A 23,127-nucleotide genomic window follows, 5' to 3' on the forward strand; every position below is an offset into this window, starting at 1 on the left:
AGGTTGAATTGCTGCCATCCTTTGCTCTCTTTCACTCTTTTGAGTTTGTGTGTTGTCTTTATAATTTGTATAGCTACACTCTTTTCTAAACACTTTTTAACTTACTACTTGTAAAGCTCAATCCCTAACCTTTGTTTGCTAGTTGACTAGAGTCTCTCTCAAGTAGTAATGCCTTTAAGGACCTTACAGTCTAAAAGTCTAGTATTGTCTTACAGTTATTTAGTGTTATTAGATAAGAGTCACTAGATTGTACTTAGAACAGAGTGTATATAAGTAGTTTAAGAGTTTTAAAACTAAAAGATCAAAGTTGCTTAAGTAGCAAACTAGTTGAAGGAACTGTCCCTAGAACTTAGACATTGTTTATAATCATTCACACTGGCCTCTAACAAATAATCAGACGTTTTAGAGCTTGCTCAAGCATTTGAAAGAGTATTTAGTGCTTTAGAAGTTGATTCATCAGAGCTAGCCTTAAGAACAATGTCAAATCCTTCAGGAAACTCTCCTACACTCCCTTATGAGCCTGTACAACTCTAGTAAAGTGTATATATATACTTAGACATAGATTCAGTCTCTCAATTAATTACAGAAGCTACTAGTCAAGCTGTTACTATAGTAATACACTATACTCTAGCTAGAAACCTGGGAAAGATTACTACTACTCTCAGAGAGTACAAAGGAGGCAAGGATTATTAGGACTTTAAAAGGGAATGTTTACTATATATCCTAACTAATGAAAGAGCCTTCTACAACAGTAAAAAGAAGATACTCTTTGTACTTTCTTATTTAAAGGAAGGGACAGCTACTGTATAAGTAGAAAATTAGGTTACTCAAAACACAGACAATAAGGGTGAAATCCTTTGTATACAAACATTCTAAGAGTTTATAGAGTAACTAGGGAAGTCATTTAATGACCCTAGTAAGAAAGAAACTGCTATCTAGAAGCTCAGACAACTCAAGCAAGGAAATCACTCTGTAGATGTATTTTTCCAGCAGTTTGAGATTCTAAAGACTGAAGCTAGACTAAGTGGTAAAGTATATAACTCTATATTAATTGATTTACTTTAGTATACTTTTAATCCTAAAGTACTTTGTTAGTTAATGTGTCTATTACTAGACTTAGATACTTATAATGAATGGAAAAAGTATACAATTCAGATTAATAACAATAAAACTTGACTCAGAGAGACTCTTACATGTAGGGGACTCTCTAGTAGTCAATCTGACAATTGTCTGTACTTCAATCTTCTCAACAAGGCTCACAACTCTCCTCAATCCAATTCCCCTACACATTCTAAAGTCCTAAATGTACAGACAAATCCTCAATTGACCCTACATCCTTTCAGGTCAACTCTTAATAGAAAAACATTCTTAGGAGCTAAAGAACCAATAGACATCTTGATTAACAATATAAAGAAGAATTAAGCTTGTTACATTTGTAGAGAGATTAGTCACTTTGCTAGAGTTTGTCCTTCTTAGTATTAAAGAGTTAGGATGATTCTCAGAGTTATAGAACTTAAGGAAAGGTTTACTTTTGTAGAGGCAATGTAGGAGTTAAAGGAAGGGGACTTTATAGATGAAGAATCAGATGAGGAACAAATTAAGGAAGAGGAGTCTTTTGTCAATCCTCAGGCATAGACACTGTATTGTCTGAGAAAGAGTTAGAACAGAGTTATTGTTATGTAAATAATTAATGCTAGACATCTAAATCAAATATAGACAATTATTTTTTACACTATAACACTCTAGACAGTAAAGACTCTTATTTCTTTAATGAACCTATTGATTCTAAAGTCTGTAAAGAGGTAGAAAGTGTAGGAACAGTTTTGGACATTCTTTATAGACTTGTAGACTCAGTTTCTCCTAGGAAAGCTTTGTACATTTGCTCTAGCACTAGAAGGCAACTAGATATGTTCTTGACAATTAAAACAGATTATAGACTCATTAATACACATACTCTAATTGATTCAGAGTGTACTGGATTATATATAGATACAGGTTTTGTTAAGAACAACAAGTTAACAACATATCCTTTTAAGAATCCTTTCCCAGTCTTTAATACTAATAGTACAAGCAATAATGGAGGTCTTCTAAAGGACTATGTTGAAGTGGAACTCTCTGTTAAAGTGTATACAGAGACAATTTGTCTGACAGTTACTACATTAGTATTAAGTAATATCTTTCTAGAATATGATTGGTTAAACAAGTATAATCCAGAAATTGATCAGGAATAAGGTATTATGTCCTTTACTAAATGTCTAAACAGTTGTTCTATATCCTTGAATGAACTAGAGATGTATTCAGATGTTCTAGAGTACCTAAGGAGAACTAATAACAATCCTACCCTGGTTTTTACAATCCCTCCTTATCTTGAAGCATACAAGAATGTATTTAGTAAAGAATCCTTTGAGTAATTACTAGAGTATTAATCTTAGGACTATACTATTAATCTAAAGCTGGATTTTAAGGTTACAGATTGTAAAGTGTACTCTCTAGCTCCTAGAGAACAAGATATACTCAAGGATTTTATTTCTGAGAATCTGGCTTTAGAAAGGATTCAATATTCAAAGTCCTCTATAGTATTACCTTTCTTCTTTATTAAGAAGGAGGATGGATCTTTGAGACTGATTCAAGATTACAGAAAGCTTAATGAAGGTACTATTAAGAACAAGTACTCTCTACCTTTAATTCAAGAGCTTCTAGGCAAGGTCAAGGATTCTAAGTACTTTACAAAGCTTAATGTATGCTGGGAATACTATAATATTTGAATCAGGAAGGGTGATAAGTAGAAGGCAGCTTTCAGAACAAATTTAGGATTGTTTAAGCCTACAGTCATGTTCTTTAGTCTCACAAATGCTCCTACTACATTCTAGAGCTTTGTAAACAATATCTTCAGTGAATTAATTAATGAGGGATCAGTTGTTGTCTATCTAAACAATATTCTCATCTATTCTAAAAATATTAAAGAGTATAGACACCTAGTTTAAAGGGTTTTTACAATCTTACAAGAGAATCACTTGTTCCTTAAGTCCTAGAAGTGTGAATTTGAGAGATCTACTACTAAGTATCTTAGACACATTATTAGGAACAATAAGATTTGAATGCACCTGAAAAAAGTAAAGCCTATTAATGAATGGCTAGAACCAAAGAACTTAAGACAATTACAACAGTTTACTAGTTTCTACAACTAGTATTAAAGATTCATCAAAGACTATAGCAAAATAGCTTGTCCACTCACTAAGCTAACTGGGAATGTTCTATTTACTTGGGGAAATGAGTAAAGAGAGGCTATAGAAGAGCTTAAGAGACAATTGAGCTTACAACCTGTCCTTACAATTCTAAATAAGTATGATCTCTTTAGAGTAGAAGCTGATTTGTCTAATTACACACTTAGAGCAGTCCTTTCTCAAAAGCAAAATAGTGTATAGTGTCCTATAGTATTCAGATCTTAATCTCTAAACCCTACAGAGTGAAATTATAAGATCTATAATAAAGAAATGCTTACTATTGTTAAAACTATTAAGGACTAGTGTTAGTACTTGTTGAGAGTAAGACAAACCTTTGAAGTATAGTCTGACCATACTAATTTGACATACTTTAAGGCTTCCTACAAGTTAAACTACAGACAGGCTTGCTAGAGAATGGAACTGACAGACTATGACTTTATTTTAATGTATAAACCTGGAAAAACACTTGCAAAAGTAGATACACTGTCTAGAAGTCCTTAATTTAATAAGAGAGAGTATGATAACAAAGATGTTACCTTTATTAAAGATTCCTAGTTAAGAGGAATAGTGTATACAGGTAGTAAGGTCATTCTGTAAAAAATCCAGGATGCTTAGTAGGAATTATTAGACAAAGGAGAGGAGTACCTAGCTAGTATACTTATTAGAGATAACTATATGTGTAGAAATTTGAAGATATATATTCTCTTAGACCTTGTACTAATGGTTCTGAAGGAATATTATGATTCCCTACTTGTAGAACATTTAGAGTATAAGAAGATGCTTGAAATGATCTAGAGAGAGTTCTAGTAGTTACAGATGAGAACAGACACTAAGAAGTATGTTTAAGACTGTAATAAATGCTAAAGAATGAAATCCCTACACACTACAAGACAAAAGGTATTACATTCTCATAATACACTTGCTGGACCTTGGCAGGTAATATCTGTTAATTTAATTAGTGAATTGCCTGAGTCTAAGGGATTTAACACTATTTGTGTTATTGTGGATTGTTTCTCTAAGCAAATACATACCCTTCCAACTATTACAAAGGTTACAGCTGAGGGAATGGTTAGACTGTACAGGGATCAAGTATTTAGACTCTATAGATTACTCAGGAAGATTATACATGACAGAGGACTGTAATTCAATACTAAATTCATGAGGGAACTTTACAAAGCTCTTTATATTGAAGGGAATCCCTCTACAGTATATTATCCTCAAACTGATAGTCAAACTGAGTATATTAATTAAGAGATAGAACAGTATCTCTACTTGTATGTTAACTATAAGTAGTCAGACTGAGTAGAATGGATTTCTATAGCTGAGTTTGTATATAATAATTAAGAACATTCTGCTACCAAGTTTTCTCCATTCTATGTCAACTCTAGAGAACACTCTATAGGCTTTGAATCAGTTTTGACTGAGACTAGTACATATTTAGTTAAACAATAGGTTAAGTATATTAAAAATGTTTAGGAACTTATAAAGAAAAGCCTGGACCAAACTGCTAAAGTTATGAAGAAGTACTATAATTATCATTCAGGACCCTCTATATAGTACAAGCTAGAAGATATAGTGTGTTTGAACTCAAGGAACATAAAGACTACCAGACCTACTAAGAAGTTCAATAACATGTGGTTTAGTCCTTTTAAGGTTGACTCAAAGGTTGGAGCTAGTACATATAGGCTCAAACTATCTTAGGAATGGTTGATTCACCTAGTATTTAATAAGATTCTACTCAAACTATATGTTCCCCAAGTCTTTAATATTCAGAAGGCTCCTCCTCCTCCTCTACCTGAACTTGTAAATAATGAGATTGAATACAAAGTTGAGACTATCCTTAACTCTTGACTCTACAAGGGAAAGCTCCAGTTCCTTGTCAAATGGGTAGGATACTAGGAAGTAACTTGGCAGTCTGAAAATGATCTCACTCATACTTAGGATACTGTTAGGGATTTCTATAAAACTTATCCTAGTGTTCTAAGACAACTGAACATTCTAAAGGGAACCTTTAAGAACTTTGACACTTTACTTAAGCAAACTAGCCTCTAAATTCAGTTGTCTGGGATGTACAACCTAAGGAGGAGGGTAATGTTAGGATTGTAGGATTGGACCTATTTCATTTCCTTTATATCTCTGTCAGTTTTGCAAAATACCAATATTAGTATTAGATTTTCATAATCCTTAATATCTTATCTATTGTCCTACAAAGTTTTATAGAGATTGTTTTAGTATTGAGTGTAGGAGGGAGCTACAGAGACATAAGACAGTGTACACAATCATAATGTAGCTAATTCATTTCTTACCCAATATGGTAACTTGTGCCTTTCTTGTGTAATGGCCTCTTAGCCTATATTCTCTAATGTGTAACACTCTGTTAATTCTTCCTAGCCTCTGATGTGCCTGTTAGTTTTGTAATATTTGTCTTTATTATTTCTTTGATCTTATTCTTAAGTTTCATTCCTTACTTTACTCTTATTATTCAGTTATTATAAAAAGCAGTCTGTAGATACAGTAGTTCCTTAGTTTTTTGACTCTTCTCATATTTCTACTTGTTCTCTTAGTATAAATCCTAGCTAGTAGCTTTGGGAATATAGTTGGATCAAGGACTGTAGGTCTACATTTGCAGTTTGAGAGTACTATCAACTTAGAGAACACATCTCTCCTAACACACAAGAGTACTCAGGGAATAATAAGCTACAAGGAATGAAGAATGAGAGGATAAAGGAGTAAAGGGTAGAAGCCTAAAGAATGAACAAAGAATGAAAGGGTAGATAAAGACAATGAGTAACAAGGTAGAAAGGAGTAGTAATAGGGGTCACTGTATGAATCAGTCTGTATATAGTCTATATACTACACACCTAAGGGATGGAAGTCCTAAGTTCTGTAATTGGAACTAAGAGTTCCAGGAAAGAAAGTATTAGGTTGTAACACTTATAACCTGTTAGAATGTGTATTCTTAGGTTATTACACAAGTAATAAGAGTGTAGACCCTGATAATAATATGTATTTAGTTAATAAGTTGTTTGTTTTATATTATTTGTCTGTTTGTGTGTCTTAGATATTCAAAGTATTATTATCTAGTATCTGATACTTATTGTGTATCTAATACATGTCTTGTATTGTGTATCTGATACATGTCTCATAGTTCTGTATCTGTTCTGTTTGTATACATATTATTATTTTTTTACTAATACTGTATTGTCTGTAATTGTATCATTAATTGTAATACATGTTAACACAGCTAATTACAATTCTTATAATATTTTTACTCAAAATAAATAAGTTATTTGTAGTATCAACAGCTAGTATTTGTATAACATTATTAATACTAGTATTAGAAAATGTACTTACTATAGAGCTAGTAAAAGATAGTTATAAAAGTGTAATTAATAAGGAACTGACTAAATAGGAGTAATCTAAACTATTTATAATATAGAATAACTCTAAAATATATAATATACTATAATTAGAAATAGTAATATTTAAGTTGTATTGTTATTTAAAGACATTAACTAGTAACTAGTTATATTTTCTAATACTAAGACCTTTATTTAATATTCTAATTATAGTAAGAGTGTTATTAAAAGAATCCTTTACAAAGTAAAGTATAATAAAAAAGATTATTATATAATATAAAAAGCTACTATAGTTCTTTACAATAAATCAAATTGTATTTATATTATAAATACTTTGTACTTTTACAAACTTATAAGTAATAGTGTTTTAACTATACACACTTGTGTTAGAAAGATTACTAAGTATAAATATTACTAACTGAGTAAGTGTAAGTGTGTTAACTGTAAGAGATAGAGTTAGTGTATAAAAATAAAGCAACTCAGATTCATTACCATCTTTTAAACTGTTATTATTTGAATCCTTCAAAGTACTGTTATTAATAGAGTGAGCTTTACTAAACAACATTACTAATAACATAGTAAACATAATGTTTGTAAGTTGTAAGTAATGAGAGAGTATACAAAGGAGAGAGTAAGAGACAATACAGAGAGAGAGTAAGAAGAAAGACTAATTATTAAGAAAGAGTCTACTAGGAAAAGAAGACTAGGATAGTGTTTACACTATAGTATACACAAATGTGTATTATTACATTAATTAACAACTCTAAATTAATTAATCTTAGAGTGTAGTAATTTCATTCACACAGTTTTTTTAACATGGTAAAAGATAAGTTGTAACTACTTATACAGGTAATTAGTTAGTATAATACAAGACTCTATTTATATAATAGCTATCTATAGAAAGACTAAGTAAAAAACTAGTAAATAGAATAAAATGATTATAGAACACTACTATAATACTCTCCTAAGTCAATATAATATGAGACTAGGATACAAGTAATGACTGTACAATTTTTATATTACTACTCAATTAGGATCTGGCCAAAATGAAAATAGAAAGTGTTATTATAACTAGTAATATGATTGTACTGTACAAATCTCAATACTACTGTCCTACAACCTATATAGGAGTAAAGCATAATACTTTGTAAGTTTGTTCCTTATACTAATGTTAGATCCTGAGTATATGTAGTGTCTAATATTTTGACTGAATGTACTGTAACTCAATAGTGTCAGAGGAGCAGAAAATCATGTAACAAATATGTGTGTATCTGTACTTTGATGTCAGTTGCATAATTAATTCTGAATTACTATTAAGTTACCTACAACAATAGTAGTATCAAATAATGTTTCAAGACTGCTCTAGTGTTTATTGTTCCAAATATATGCTATGAAAATAAGGGTTTGAAGAATATATTTGCCCAATACTGCTTTACTTTATCTTTGACACCACAATCCCACATCCAGGTCTACTCACACTTTCACATCTTATAGTTTATTTCCTACATCAGAAAACATGTCTAAATTTATTGGTTCCTGCAGTAACAATACATATAATGGTTACTTCAATACAAAGTTATCCTTGCCAGTCAATAGACCTATGAATAGAATGTCTGAATAGAATATCCAGTTCAGATGCTCTTCTAAGATTCTCTCGTTTTAGTATATAACAAAGTTTGGCAAACAGGACAGTGAAGTGTGAGATTATACTATCACTACCAGCACAGTTGTACACTTTGGCCTGGTAATTTATGACACTGTCTATTCTGAGTGAAATGCAACGTTTTTGAATCATGTTGTATAGTGCATGAACACATACACCTCCACCCATTCCCCATCCATTATCCTGGAAATGAAGAGCTCTGAGCTTGGGACATACAACTGAGCTTCCCCAGTGAAGCTCATTATTGTTTTCAGCTGTGTTAGTTGTGGACAATACATTGAAAAGCCTGGGCATGACACAGGAATGCTCTGTATGAAGAGTTTTCAACTGTGGAAGAAGTTCAAAAAGAGGTATAAGTATGTCTTCATCCATTATTGTGTCAGAGAGTTTCAAAGACTCTACCAACAGCTAAGATCGTTTGAGCATATTAATGATCTCTTCATAATGTTCATAGGAAAGGGAGTGACAGGCCAGAGATTTTAATCTGGGTAAGACCAACTTTTTAGTAATGAATGTAGAGACATCTGTCCTATCAATTTTGAGCATAGATAGTTTATCCAAAGTTATAGAAGGGCACTCCTTATTAGACCAGTCTAAAAGTGCCTAGCATAAAGCTTATCTTAAGAGATTCCAACCCTAGCATATTTTGGAGCATGTCTAGAAGAGCACTGTATGAGACTCTGATTGCTCTGCCATGTAGATACAGCTCTCTCATGCCTGAAAGTTTTCCTGTTTGAATAGGAGGAATTCCTTCAATGGATAGGTTTTTCAGACACAGAGAACACAGAATGTGTAGTAGTACTTGATACAGATTAAGAGCAGCCTTTTTCCAATGAATGGTAAGAGACTCCAGGCTTGGTATGTCAATAAAGTTGATTAGCAGCAGTCTAGTAGGATCTTTTTCTTCAAAGGTGAGAGATACCTCTCTCTAGCAGGCCTGTTTGCCAAGAATTCAGTTTAGAATATATGTTGCCATGTCAAGCTCCCTATTCAGGAGCTTGCCTGTATTGAACACAGCTGTAACTTTGAGTGGCACTGTCCTGGACATTCTGAGCCAAGTATTGACAGCTTCCATAAGCTGTTCATCTTGTTCTGTACTGCCTTTTCCATAAACAACAAGAATGATGTCAGTCCATAATGACAAGTATAACATGGCTAGTTTGCACCATACATGGCAGACTTGCAAAAGGTGCAGTAGGACCAGCATAGGTCCCTTATACAATGTGTTCAAAGATCCCTCACTCTATAAGCCCTCTTGTAATATCTGAGCTGTAGTGAGAAAAATTTCACTGAGAATTTTGAGAGGTACACAGTCAATTAGGCAAGCTATTTGATAACAATATTCCTCTGTGTATTAGGTCAGAAAAAGGTGTAGAGCAATTTGAGGGCAACAACTTGCAATTGACAATAGATAGACTGAATATGTTAGATTTGGATCCTTTCTTGAAGAGCTGTAATTTGGTAGGTTCTACAGATTAGAGTTGTAGGCAAAAGTATTTATTACTGGCAAGACTGTTGTCTGACCACATACTATATTCCTGTTAGTACTAAAAGAACAATATACTCTAAGAACACACAAGGAAAGCTTCAGCTCCAGCCTAATACAATAGCCCTGATTTCATGCATTTTGGGCTAGTGACTACAATGTCCACCATTCTGAATTTGGGAGTGTATCTAACTACATCACAGTATAGCCCTCCTTAATTCACTTGTGTAGAGGACTTGTGCAGGGGCTGTAGTATGAAGAAGACTAATACTGTGAGCAGTACAAGTCCCTCAAGAATTGAGGATCAGACTTACAGCAAGGATTGACCATTATTACTTAAGTTGTATACCTCTTAATGTAGTAATGTGAATGTCCCAAATAAAGAAACTTAGAGATCCATCTGAGACATGAGTGTTGTCACAAAGAAAAAAAAATTCAAACAGCTTGTCCTCCTCAACTCTCAACCTCTAAGATAGAGCAGAACAGCTCTCAGAATGCTGAACAACCATTCAGCCAACCTTAGACACTAGCTACTTTATTACAAGCATTACAATTATATGTACAAACTCAGGCAGCAACTCACCAGATACAAATTCCTGCCAGCTCTATAGTACCCCCTTCTCCTAGTCCAGCCCCAGTCGTCCATACTCTAAGTCTAGAGTTTCTAGACAATGTTAGAGCTTTAGTAGCCCTAAATTTCTACATACACTAGCAAAACCAAGCACAAACTCTAGCTCACCAACCAGTATCTTCTAACTCTTCTAGCTCTCATCCAACCCTACAATCCTCTACTCTAGCTCCTAAGGTCTCTAAGACAGTGAAGGGCAAAGCTAAAGTAGAGAAGAAGGTAGTTAGTAGGAAAACTGGTAAGAGTGTATACTCTAGAAAAAATGTACAAGCTTCTAGTCATTCTGAGTCCAAAATCAATCTCCTTACTAAGGAGCAAAAAAATGACACAGATATTATTGAAATAAACAAAGTGAAGATTATAGCTACCTGGAATGATGAGTCTAGTATTAAATTAGTAGAATACATTACAACTCTAGAGTGCTAGGCAAAAGTACAAGTGTCTTTGTGTAATTTCTGTTAAGAGGTGAGTTACTTGCCTCTCATCTACTTCATATTTTGTTTGTAGACTTTCTCTGTCTTTGTAAGGTACTATATAAAGTAATACAGCTGTCCTACTCACTCATAGTTTTGTTCCAGATCTCCCAGAACATTCTTCCAGAGTATACAGCTGAACAGTGCCTCAATTGGTAGCACTCTATATTTAGACAGTTCAAGGATACTAGACATTAGTCACTCTATCATTATACTATTAAAATGGTTGCTTACTACATTATTTAGGATGGGAAAAGTATACAGGGGGCAGAGATGGAGACAAGAGTGTGTCAGACCTCTAGACCTTAGCTGTACAGTATAAGAAATTTACTGAGGGACCCATTTATCCTATTATCCTTAGAGTGTAAGTCTCCTAATCCTTTAGGATTGTTTTATTTATACATTTGAAGACTTACCTGCCTGGTTATTTAGTACAGAGGGCCAAGCTAATATAGACAAGTCTATAGAGTTCAGCTTGTTGTGTAAATTCAAGGATGTTGAAGCAGAAGTCAAGCAGGTTAAGGAAGAAGAAAAGAAAAGAAAGAAAGGAGATACAGTCTCTGAGTTCACTACTATCATGTTGGAGGCAATATTTTCCCAGCAAGAACATTAAAAGGGGTCTACTCAGCTTGATACTGAGTGATTTGTATATGAAAGAGCTAAGGATGAGAAGGAGGAGGAGTTTTGCTGCAAAAGAATGTAGTCTAAAGATCAAGCTACAAAGATACAGGAGATGCACAATATGGAAGATTTGTGTTGCTCAAAACTCAAGCAGTACTGTCAGATGCAAGACTCAGACAATCTAATAGAGTAGGACCTGGCAGTCAACCTTGCTGAGGAGATTCACAACATTAGTAACACAATCAGACATCTCTGTTGTACTGAGTAGCAGGACTAGCTTGTAAGATTGGATTACAGTGTCTTGTACAATGATACAAGCAAAATACACATTAATAAGCTTCAAGGAAGTAGGGTTTGGAATGTATTGTTGGATTATAGTATCTTGCACAACAATACAGGCAAAAACACATTAATAAGCTTCAAGGAAGTAGGATTTAGTAGATAAATAGGGTACAAATGAAGCACTATGTAATGACAATAGAAATAGAACATGTATTCACCAATCTGAAAGACAACACAGTTATAGCTTGTCACATTAAGGAGCTTCAAGGAATTATATTACTTAGTGCCTGAGTATATCACCTAGTGCCTGAAATCCATTCATACACTCTATAAGATACTTACAGTAATGTAATCCAGTATAATAGAGGTGTCCATCTGCTATCTGATTGATTTCTCTCCTTGTATTAGCAAGTCCTTTGTCCAGAACCTCAATTTCTTAAGCAAATACATTAGGATCCTCCTCACTATTGTAATCCAAAATGTTAGTAGGATCATTATTGATATTAATGAGAATATTGTGTACAACCAAAAGAGCTTCAATAGTTATGTAAATGACATTGATATTAGTGCCTGGAAGGTACTGAAGGGAAGGAAAACAGTCTTTGAGTATACTAAAAGCATGCTTAATAGTAATACAACAGTGTGAGAGGGTGAAATTAAAGTGGCAGCAGTGGCAAGCCTCTTCTGGGTCATTTGTAAGGTCACTTTCAGTAAAAGAGCACACAGTGAATTGAGTGAGGGGATATCCTGTCAATACAGTAATGCAAGAATGTGAGGTATTGCACATTAAGATATAAAGTCAAAAAGGCTCACCTTTATCAGCCAAAAGAAATTCCTCCTTTGAGAAATGGTCTCCTTTGAATTGCCAGATACAAGAGTCACAAAACACAGTAGTATCCTGTACATTTCCAGGCCACCCTAAGTCATGGTGGGTAAAGTGTTTTTTATCATTGTATATTCCTTGTAGAGCAACCTTTATAATTCTATGTAGTAGAATTAAGTATTATAAGAAAGGAAAAGAGTGAAAAAACTCACAGTATAAAACTTCTTCCTACAGAAGTACTGTAACCCATCCTTCCTTGGCTTTGTAGCAAGAGGGATGAGGGATCCATCTAGCATACTAATACATCCAGGGAAACCTTGATTCTGTATCCTAATCTTTAGTGCTTGACATTACTCTCCTTCTGGCCAGGTGATGAAACAAGGATAGAGCTGGCAGAAAGCAGTAGTAACTCTTAAACAATACAAGTGTACTGTACCCTCCACAATTGATACCATCTCAGCAACCTTAATACATGTTGAGGATCTGTTACATATGAGGAAGACAGCAAGCTGTATCCAAGGTGGTGCTTGTGCCCTGTACATCAGAATGTACATGTAATTTCGACCATAGGATAAGACATGTATAGACTCACTTTGTACCAGTAATTCTAAACACTTCATCATTCTTAATAAGATCAGTTAAGACCTTGAATGACTCGCAGCTGACTCTAAAAGATGTATGATGGATCAGAGAGTGTGGTAGCATGCATATGATTCATAACCTTGAAATTTACCTGAAGAACAATTTAAAAATCAAATCCAATGTGTTATATAGTAAGTTATCCAGGAAATCCTCTGAATAGGATGTATCATATGGTCCACAGTCTGAAGGACGAGCTTGAAGCAGCAAGCAATGAGCTTTGTATGCAAGAAACATGCTTATGAGCAAATCTTTGTCTGTTTTAGCATATAAAGTCTGGTATAAAGCAAAAGATCCAATGTTTAATGCATTTGTCATACTATTATACACTAATGGGGCCATTGTAGAAGGAGAATGGAGAGTGTAAGATATGATAAAATGTGTATTTTGCACTTATTTCACGCTTGTGCTCACTCTATACAGTCACAGGACTGTGTTATTTATGGTGTTCTGTCATACTAATCACAATTTACATTGGTTTTAGTGAGGGAATTCTTTGTTTATTTTAAACTCTGACGCTTTGCAAGTCTGCACAAGCACTCGAGAGCACTTGTGCAAAATTGCACAGACTTGCACAGAGGGAACTACATAAGGCAGGAGTTAAGGTTTTGGGGGAGAACCAACACAGTAGTTCTCCTCCCTGTGCTGAGCTGCAAGTCTCCCTCACAAGTGAATTGAGGACAGCTATAATGTGTTTTTGATAGTACTTGAGTAACCCAATAATGGACATTGGACACACAAGAGTAGTGCTCTGTGTGTAGTGTATACACTTATGTGTGTAAATTCTCTAACATATACACATACACACATAAATGTAGAGTCTGGGGGAGCTATACAATATGCTAGTAGTGTATACAGCATATACAGTGTATACACTTACAAAGAAGGTATATAGGTAGTGTAGTTACTATAGACATTGAATATAACTAAATAGACTTGTTCACTGCCTTCAAAGTATGCTTTACCATCATCAAGTCCCTAATAGTTCCAGGGCAAAGGCTTGAATGATGAAAAGCAATAGTATCTTGTCCAGATGAGAAGATCTGTTCAACAGCAACAGAAGAACCTGTAAAACAGACCTGAATATTATTTGAAAATGATGCAAAGAACAACATACCTGGAATACAATGTATATCCCAAGCAAATAGTGATAGTAAAGGAAACTGAGCACATTGGCCAGCCCACCATTTGACAGGGTCACAGTCTGTCCATGACTGTTCCTGCTTCATGGAGAAGTACTCCTCAAGCTCAGTGTTACTGTTTGACAGCTTGTTGGTGGAGAAAAGACTCGCAATATCATGTACACTTGTTTCAGTGTTGTCCATGAGAGCATCTGAAGAGATTGCATTGCCTTGATAACAAATAATGTAAGTTGAATGAAAATGTTCCTCAAGCATACACTTTGCCTTGTCAATGAGTTGTAGCAGTCAGGCATCACCAATAGCATTCTGTTTCATTCCAGAGTATGAGATACAAGGGTCCAAGACTAAGGATATAGACAAAAGTATAAGTACTGATGAGCAAGAGTAAGGTAATGACTTATGTGTAGCCCATAAGTAATAAGGTGATGCAACAAACCAGGTAAGATAGTCAGCAAGTTTCTTGTGTGCTGCATGTAGTGCATCTTTTAGTTGTAGTGGTGCAGTAGCAGGAAACTCTTGTATTGCTTTGCAGAGACTGTTCTGGAGGTGTAAAAAGTACCCATATGCCAAAGATAAGGTAGGAATCTTTGTAGCTGACATAGCAGTTGTTGCACATCAGAAATGATGAAGCCAAGATGATACAAGCTCAATTGCAGCCCAGTCCTTTGTATTAAGCTCATAGTTGCAATACTCATGCTTAGCACAAAATGTGTCTATAGCCTTTTGAAAGCAGAGTGTGCAACCTGTAAAATTGAATTAGAGATATATAAATGTGTAAAACATTACTTACAAAGCATATAGTGAGTAGAAGACTATTGTGTTGAGACATCAAGGATGAGCATGAGAGCTATCTGGCCTCTTTCTTGCTCCTTCTCTGATAACATTAGAGTAGCAGCCTGTACCTACTCCTGCCAGTGTTGAGGACTTGCCCTTATCATACAAACGAATTTTCTTAACTTTAAAAAGACTTAGACACTTTTTAAGTAATATATTACTATTTACTCACTTTTGCAATAGAAATAATAGCATTAGACATATCCTCCTCCTCCTCACATCCATCCTTGTGAATAGCTTCCTTGTCTTTGTCTACAGGGTTTATATCCTCCTGATAAGTACTGGCAGACTCATTAACATAATCTATAGCTCCTAGAGCTTTAAGGAGCTGTTTTAATAGTGTAAGCATTGGAGGAAATAAAGTAATGAAAGAGACACTTACCTTCATAACTGCTAAGTAGACTGTATGAGGCATGCATTGCATTCTAGCATTGCTAGAAGAGAAATCTATATTGTCACTATGCATTTTTCCTCCAATGTACTGTAGCATAGTATTATTGTTTGTAGCATTGTCACATGTAATCACAATCAGCTACATGAAATACAAGAAGTGGATAAAAGATGTGAGAAGAATGCGAACTCGTATTACGTAAGCGAAGCCGTACCTTCTCTTTAATACCATACTGCTCAATAACCTGCCATACAATGGCACCCAAATTATCTCCACTATGGTGGCCAGATATCTCCTCAAAAGTGATAAGCTTTTCATCTAGAAATAATTTAGTAGTCAAAACTTAGATTACATTTAGATATACATACCTAACTTCCAGTCATTTGTAATGTAATGTATGACAATGGCCAAAAAGGCATATCCATTACTGGACATCCATGCATCTAAGGATAGTGAAACCTTAGACTCTAGACCCTGTAACAGAGTAATACAATTAGTACAAGCATTCTTAGCTGTAGCTCTCAACAAGCTTGCTAGTATAGACAGTCAGTTGAGTCTGCCATATGTATGGTTAACCTAAGTAACCTAAAGAACCTGCAGAATTGGGGAGAAAATAAAGAGATGAGTGTAGACTTACCTGGATCATTGCCTTTGTTCTTTGAAAGTCTTCAGTCTTCATATCTTGAATGTTATGCTTCACTGTGTCACTCAATGGAATAGAAAGATTTCTAGCCTGGTGAATGTATTGCAAAAGCCTTTGGAAGGTAGGATCCTCTGTAGTAGTAAATGGTTGATCAGTCTTAACAACCTATTCCACAAGGAATCGCTTGAAGGTTGCATGCTCCCAGGGTACCTATGACAAGGAAAAAGAGACAAAATTAAAAGATAGACATAAGTAAATAATAAAGATCTTACCATTTTCTTGTTCTCTTACTTTTGAAACATCTCTACAATATTATTAGTATTAGGCAAGTCCTTGACAATCTCCCTGAGCTCCTCTCGAGTGAGTACTGCTAAGGAAACCACATTAAGCAAGTCTATGTTGATTATGTAAGCAAACATACTTGTTCGATTTGCAATGTCTATCTCTTCAGAAGTAGGCAAGTGTAAAGCTGTTACTACTCTGAAGAAATTGTAGAATGAAAACATGTCACCATAGCTTTCTAGATGCTGCCTGAGACCTGAAAAAAGTAAGATACATATTAGAAAAAGTACCAGTAAACCTACCAGTCTTGCTTCCACACATTGCTTGCATTATCTTCAGAATCTTAGAGAGTCCATTAGTATGAGGATGGCAGCACTGGAAATACTTGGTTCCATCCTCAGCATAGCTATTAGCATCACAAGGGACTTGTTTATAGAACAACATGATACAGTTTGACACCTAATTAAATATGTAAAGAAAACACACGAAAAAACTTGGATATCAATACAAAAACTTACTTTAGCTTTACTTTGGTCATCTTCATCATTAACAGTAACTGAAGACTTGTCATTTTTCTGCTGAGAGGCTACTGTTGATGTGCTTTTCGTATTTGCAAGAGGACGTCTCTTTGCCTGAAAGACTTGTAATATGTAAATGCATCCAAAAAAGCAGTTTTCTTACCTGTACTGTTTTCTTCAGTGTACCTAGTTGTGGAAGAGATTCCTAAGTGTAAAAATGCTTGTTGTGAGCTTTAGAATAATAGCATAGAGGGATATGTACTTACTTCTTCATCCTCGCTTTTATCGGACTCAGAATCCATCTCCTGAACAGATGTATCCTCGTCATCCGTACTCTCTATCAGGACTGGGTGACTAGCAGCACCCAGGTCCTTACTCTTCCTTGCTTGAGGTTTCTTCAATGTATCAGCATTCTTGCAGAGCTTTGCTGACTGGACACGCTACTGTTTGTTGTTAACAATGTTGCCTGAGTCAACTTTGTCCCGTTGCTTCCACTTTCCACTATTTGTTGTATCTTCACTCATCCTGTAGTACTAACAATAAGAATTAATAATATACTATGCATTCTCAAGTTTGAAAGACTTACCAGTGTATAGGAAGCACTTGAAGGTACTGTTCAGTGAATGTGTAGGAGACTGTGACTACGAAAAAATTCACTCAGTACAATCTAGACATCAAGTATTTGCTTGAAAGTATATATAACCTATCCTATTTCAAGCTACTGTGCTAAGATTGATTTGAATAAGTCAGACCTTGCAAATATTACATCAGAAAAATATTACCAGCTACTGTATCCTACCAGATCTAGGGTCCAATTGTCAAGCTGATCACCTTTGTCATTGTACTACTCAAATCTATAATTACATTGTTAGCTTTTTCAAGAGTGGTTAAACTGTTATAGAGCTCTTGTGAGTACCAAGAGACAGTATGGTCTACAAATTTGAGCAAAAAGCTACAAAGACTGAGGTGAGCATAGCTACAAGACAGATGATCACAGATCTCATAAGGGCATTGCTGATGAAAAGATTATCTTGATAGGTATGCAGCACATTCTGAAGAAACATATCTATATAGGGAAAAGATACCTAGAAACGACAAGGATTACACTAGACACGCATAATCAGTCTCTGAACCAATTGCCTATAATGTGGCTCACCTAGACGAAAGAAATCCTTGCAGACATCTTTATACAATGTTACCTACTTCTTATCAAGCATCTATCTTGTTTAACAGATGATTAATATTACTGAAAGCAGCAGGGGGAAGTAGGACACTAGTGATGGAGTGAGAGACAGTCGGGGGGTGAGAGGAATGCTAACTGTGCATATCATCACACGTGCAAAGTTTGAGTTTAAGGGCAGGTACAAAGAAGCAACCTATCTATAAAAGGCTGTTGAATTGATTGACGTCAGATTAAATAGGGAGAACTGCTGATCTCCTAGGTCTCTTGTGTACCGCGTATATGTCGTATACGCTGTATACGGGATTTTTTGGGGCAAAGTATACACATACGTGCGTAAAAATACACGCGTATTTTCAGCTCCAAAAGTCATTTACAATACGCTGCATAACCGTATACGCTGAAGGCGTAACCGTAAATTACGCTACGGTGCGGAGCACTACACAAGAGCTGTGGGAAGCAATTACAAATACTCCTCATTTAGTATAAAATCTTAAATCGGGCACATATGCACTAAAATTTTATTATCGTTATTGTTGTTTTACCGGACAATTCATATTCAAGTATAGGATGCAAGTTCTTACTTTAACAAATAGTTAACCAAAATAGTTTTCATTCATTGAAGACGGAAAATTTCACGTGATTTTCGAATCTGTCTCAAAGTGGCTTGCTTTCAGCTTTGAGTCAAGTACGCTCGCTACATTCTGTACTTCTCACAGCAAATAACCATGAATATTGATCCTGCTACTCAGAATATTTCCTCTCTGGCAAGAAAAAGCTCTCCGGATAATGTAGACGACGAGTCGAACGTTTTGCTCTTGTATATGTCTGGTGGTCACAATCCTAGCTCATTGCTGCATATTCCCCACGACTGCATGATGCTCTACTCACTCAAACCGCGCAAGTGGCTTCTATACGTAGCGACTAACGTATGCGGTGTCGACGGGACACTCCGTTTCCTCAACGGTGACAAGGATTTTAGTGAAGAGGAAATGGAAAAGGACGTCAATCCTGGAGATTACTATGTGTTTTGCTTTGACAGAGAAGCAAACTTTCTGGATTGGCGTATGAGGGCTACTCACATGGATCGAGATTCATGTTCCTCTACCAAGCATATGTATGTGCCTAAGGAACTGAGGGAATTCTATGGTGGCTGCCCGTTTTCCCAGATGCTCTCAGAGTTGTGTGAGGTGTGCCATCTGGTACCGCGTGAAAAGGGCGACGACGTGAGCATCAGAGCAATGTATCATAAAAATTAAACTGATATTTTTTACTTTCCACCTCTGAAATAGTATCTCCGCAGTCTCCTTGCAAGCCGTGGCGATCCAGACGATACTATGACTATTGATGACTGTCGAAACCAGATTATGATGGAAACATTGTTTCACTGTTCCTTTCACAGAGTGAAATGGGCTGCATTCCTTAAAGTGAGTAGTACATCATGTTCATTGTAACTATATTGAGTACTCTGTCTACGGACGCCGAACAAGTTCCTCAAGACCAACGAAATGCCAGGCGAAGAGAATGCTCCGCCGGACGCTTACCGCGTCACAGTCCATTGTTTCCTGGGCGGAGAGAGGACTCGTGAACTATTGCACGGCGCCCATTCCGATCTGACTAAGGATTCTGGATTGAGGGATACTCCCTCAGGAGGAGGAATAGCTGATACAGAATACCGACCTAAAGACATCTTGCTCGATATCACTTATGCCTTTATCGTGCTTTATTGCTTCGGTAGTACAGACGCGAAGGATATGCTTCAAAAATATGCTGAGGACCATTATCCTGTTGATCTTGCCAAAGAAAGGCGAATCCGTCGGCTGAGAAGAGACGAAGAGCAGGATATTGAGGATGAAAGACATAATGCTTTCTGGGACTGGATCGATGCATTTCAGATGAAGGTCCATGGCATTCGGCCCGAGGACATTAAAGCAGAGGAAGAACGCCGCAAGAAAGAGGCGGAGGACCTGGATGCTCATAGAATTGTCAGATGGCAGAAGAGTATTGATGAGAGTTTCTGTGACGAACGCGATGACAATGCCATATGTTCTGGCATAAACGAAGGAGACAAGTTATTAGACACCTGTGGTGGTGATGACGAGAAGCCTGTCAGTATAGAGGTGGCCCTCAGCAGAAGTCCGCCATCGTATGATCCGTACCCTATTTAACTAGCAGAAACATACTCTATTAGTTCAATCCGATAATTTTATAGTAGTATTAAATTTATAATTGTATAATTATGCCAAACTGAATGTAGAAGTTGCTCTGCAGAGTGATATGTGTCCTGCCCATTTGCCACGACTCCTGTATATAAACCATCCTTGATTGAGAATTCTATCAATAAGCTCATAATTATTTTCTCATCGACCTCTAAACCGACAGACAGGATAGTATTTATTGTAAAATGAATGTAATTGCATCTGTTGTTGATGGCCCTGGATGAAGCGGTCACAAATCAGATCGCACCGAGTAATGCTTTCACAATGGACAGCCTGCGTACTGAAAGGCCCGAGAAGCACAACATGGGTCCTTTATGGCGGAAATAAGTCGCTGTACTGTCGTGAGAGTGATTAGAGGCGAGAGTCTCCTTGCATGCATTAAGATGATATGACAAAGTTGGGTCCACAGTGTTCCTACCTAGATGACAATGCTATGCTAGAAGTTGAGCTTGTCAAAATGAAAATGGAAATAGTTGCCATAACAAGCAATACTGTATGTACTCTACATTATCCAAATATTACTGTACCACAGTCTGCATAGGAGTAAAGCATAATGTATAGTAACTCAAACAGTGCTAGAAGAACAGGAAATCATGTGATGGATATTGTACTATATGCAAGAAGTTTTGCTTCAATATCAGTTGAATAACTAAGGTAGCTTATTGTTGCCTATCTAAGTATTGGTGAACTTATTTGCCTTAATACTACATAACTTCAACATATATTACAAACCTGTACTCAGGTTTACTCCCATTTATACATTACAATCCCTATTTTATGTTGGAAAGTATGTCTATGTTAAGAGATCCCTACAGTACTAATACATAGTAATAATTATTTTAATACAAAGTTAATCCTTATTAGTTGGACCTGTGAATTGATCTCCAAATAGAATGTCCATCTCAGTTGCTGTCTTAAGGTTCACTCACATATTTTGTGATAATGTGAGACTACATAATTACTACTACAATCAAACACTTTAGCTTGACTTTTAATAACACTGTTTACTCTAAGTAAGATACATTAATTATAAACTATACTGTATAATGCTTTAACACATACATTGCTTACATAGCCCTAGCCATTGTACCTGAGATAAAGAGTCATCAGCTTAGAGTATAAAACTAATTAGCTTTTAGAAAGTTCAATTTAGTTGACTAGTATATTGTTTATTAATAACATATTAAAAAATCTCAGTATAATACAAGAGTTCTTTATACAAAGTGTTTTTATAAGCTAAAGAAATTCAAAAAGTAGTTTGGGTACAGCTTCATTAATGTTTGTGTTAGAGAGCTTTAAGTATTCTACTAAAGACTAAGATTATACAAATATATTATAAACTCTCTTATAATATTTATTAAAAAAGGAGTAGTAAGTTAAGGATTTTAGTACTAGTAAGACTAACTTAGTAACAATAAACATAAAAACATTTGTCCTATTAATCCTGAGATTGTACAGTTTATTCAGAGTTATAAAGGGATACTTGTTATTAGATTAGTTTAAAGTACTTAGTAAGAAGCTTATTTTGAGAAATTCTAACCTTAGTATATTTTAGAGTATTCTTATTAAAGTATAATGTAAAACTCTGAATACTCTACTATGTAAATACAACTTTCTCAGGTTGGCACATTGTTCAGATTTAATTACTGTAAAATATTCTTATAATGTACAGACTTTTTGAACTTAGAGAATATAAAATACAAAGTTGTATTTGTTATAAATTAATAGTAATTTTAATCTAACAAATTTCAAGTGTCTCTAACATAGTAACTTTAACAAGGTTGATTAGTAGTAGCCTAGTTGAATCATCTTTTATGAAAGTGAGAAATATGTTTTTCTAGTAATCTTGTTTACTAAGAATTAGATTTAGAATATATACAGTTGTATTAAGCTTTTTAATCAGAATTTTGCTTGTATAAAACACAACTATTAGAGTAAGAGTCTTATTCTCTAATTTTCAGATCCAGTTGTTAACAGTCTTTATAAGTTGTCTATCTTGTCTTAAGTTACTCTCTCTACTAATAATATGAATAATATTAGTTTATCATAATAAATATAATGTAACTACTTTGTATTATTCTTAATAAACTTGTAAAAAGTGTAGTAGAGTTAGTATAAGCTCTTTATACATTACATTCAAAAATGAGTTACTCTTTACATTCTTTTGTAACCTTTAAACTATAGTAAGAAAATTTATACAGAGGATTTTAATAAGTATACAATAAATTAGATTAAACATTTAATAATAATATACTTTTGTGTATTATGTTAAATATTAGTATAAAGTAGTTTGAGAGCACAATTTGTAACAGAGAATGTATAAACTGAATTAAATATATCCTTTCTTAAAAAGCTGTAAGTTGGCAGGTTTTACAGATTAGAGTTGTAAGAGAAACTATTTATTACTAATACAACTCAATTTTAGACTATATTATACATACTATAATTACTTGTACAGTTATAACTAAAAGGAGTGTGTTATATAAAAACTATAAAAACTAAAAGTCATTTCTACATTATTTGACTGTATATAAGATACTATAAAGAAAATGTATAGTCTTATAAAGACAATATACTTTTCTTATATATAATACACTTTTTAAATAAATAATATACTTAATTCATTTTACTAGTAGTATTATAAAGTATACAAGTTTTTCAAATAATATTTAAGACTGAAAATTTTACAAATAAGTTTGTTATAACTTGTTTCTACTTTT

At 34.8% G+C, this 23,127-nt stretch overlaps 3 protein-coding genes across 3 annotated transcripts; 1 reads left to right on the forward strand and 2 right to left on the reverse strand.

The window, feature by feature from the left end:
* Positions 1–9,401: 9,401 nt before the first annotated feature.
* On the reverse strand, positions 9,402–16,000 carry FOMMEDRAFT_160438 (uncharacterized protein; the record flags this gene model as incomplete). The annotated part of the gene is made up of 3 exons (XM_007270173.1): positions 9,402–9,425; positions 15,780–15,883; positions 15,934–16,000. The coding sequence occupies 3 exons, from the start codon at positions 15,998–16,000 to the stop codon at positions 9,402–9,404; spliced, it is 195 nt and encodes a 64-aa protein (XP_007270235.1).
* A 248-nt stretch (positions 16,001–16,248) lies between these two features.
* Positions 16,249–18,264, reverse strand: FOMMEDRAFT_22946 (uncharacterized protein). The gene is made up of 13 exons (XM_007270111.1): positions 18,165–18,264; positions 17,791–18,114; positions 17,712–17,734; positions 17,595–17,649; positions 17,485–17,541; positions 17,275–17,448; positions 17,172–17,213; positions 17,113–17,122; positions 17,005–17,018; positions 16,793–16,949; positions 16,630–16,746; positions 16,481–16,578; positions 16,249–16,418 (listed from the first exon to the last, which is right to left on the reverse strand). The coding sequence occupies exons 5-9, from the start codon at positions 17,530–17,532 to the stop codon at positions 17,005–17,007; spliced, it is 288 nt and encodes a 95-aa protein (XP_007270173.1). The 5' UTR covers positions 17,533–17,541; positions 17,595–17,649; positions 17,712–17,734; positions 17,791–18,114; positions 18,165–18,264; the 3' UTR covers positions 16,249–16,418; positions 16,481–16,578; positions 16,630–16,746; positions 16,793–16,949.
* A 652-nt stretch (positions 18,265–18,916) lies between these two features.
* FOMMEDRAFT_160439 (uncharacterized protein) lies at positions 18,917–20,356 on the forward strand (the record flags this gene model as incomplete). Its single annotated transcript, XM_007270174.1, has 3 exons — positions 18,917–19,414; positions 19,481–19,615; positions 19,679–20,356. The coding sequence occupies 3 exons, from the start codon at positions 18,917–18,919 to the stop codon at positions 20,354–20,356; spliced, it is 1,311 nt and encodes a 436-aa protein (XP_007270236.1).
* Positions 20,357–23,127: the final 2,771 nt, after the last annotated feature.

The sequence above is a fragment of the Fomitiporia mediterranea genome (assembly GCF_000271605.1).
Source record: "Fomitiporia mediterranea MF3/22 unplaced genomic scaffold FOMMEscaffold_12, whole genome shotgun sequence".
Taxonomy (NCBI): domain Eukaryota; kingdom Fungi; phylum Basidiomycota; class Agaricomycetes; order Hymenochaetales; family Hymenochaetaceae; genus Fomitiporia; species Fomitiporia mediterranea.

Coding starts and splice junctions, on each gene's coding strand:
- FOMMEDRAFT_22946 (XM_007270111.1), bottom strand. CDS start 17,532: ATGAGTGAAGATACAACAAATAGTGGAAAGTGGAAGCAACGGGACAAA. Junction 17,449..17,484: donor AGTGGAAGCAACGGGACAAA/GTTGACTCAGGC, acceptor AACAAACAGTAG/CGTGTCCAGTCAGCAAAGCT. Junction 17,214..17,274: donor ATAAAAGCGAGGATGAAGAA/GTAAGTACATAT, acceptor TTTTACACTTAG/GAATCTCTTCCACAACTAGG.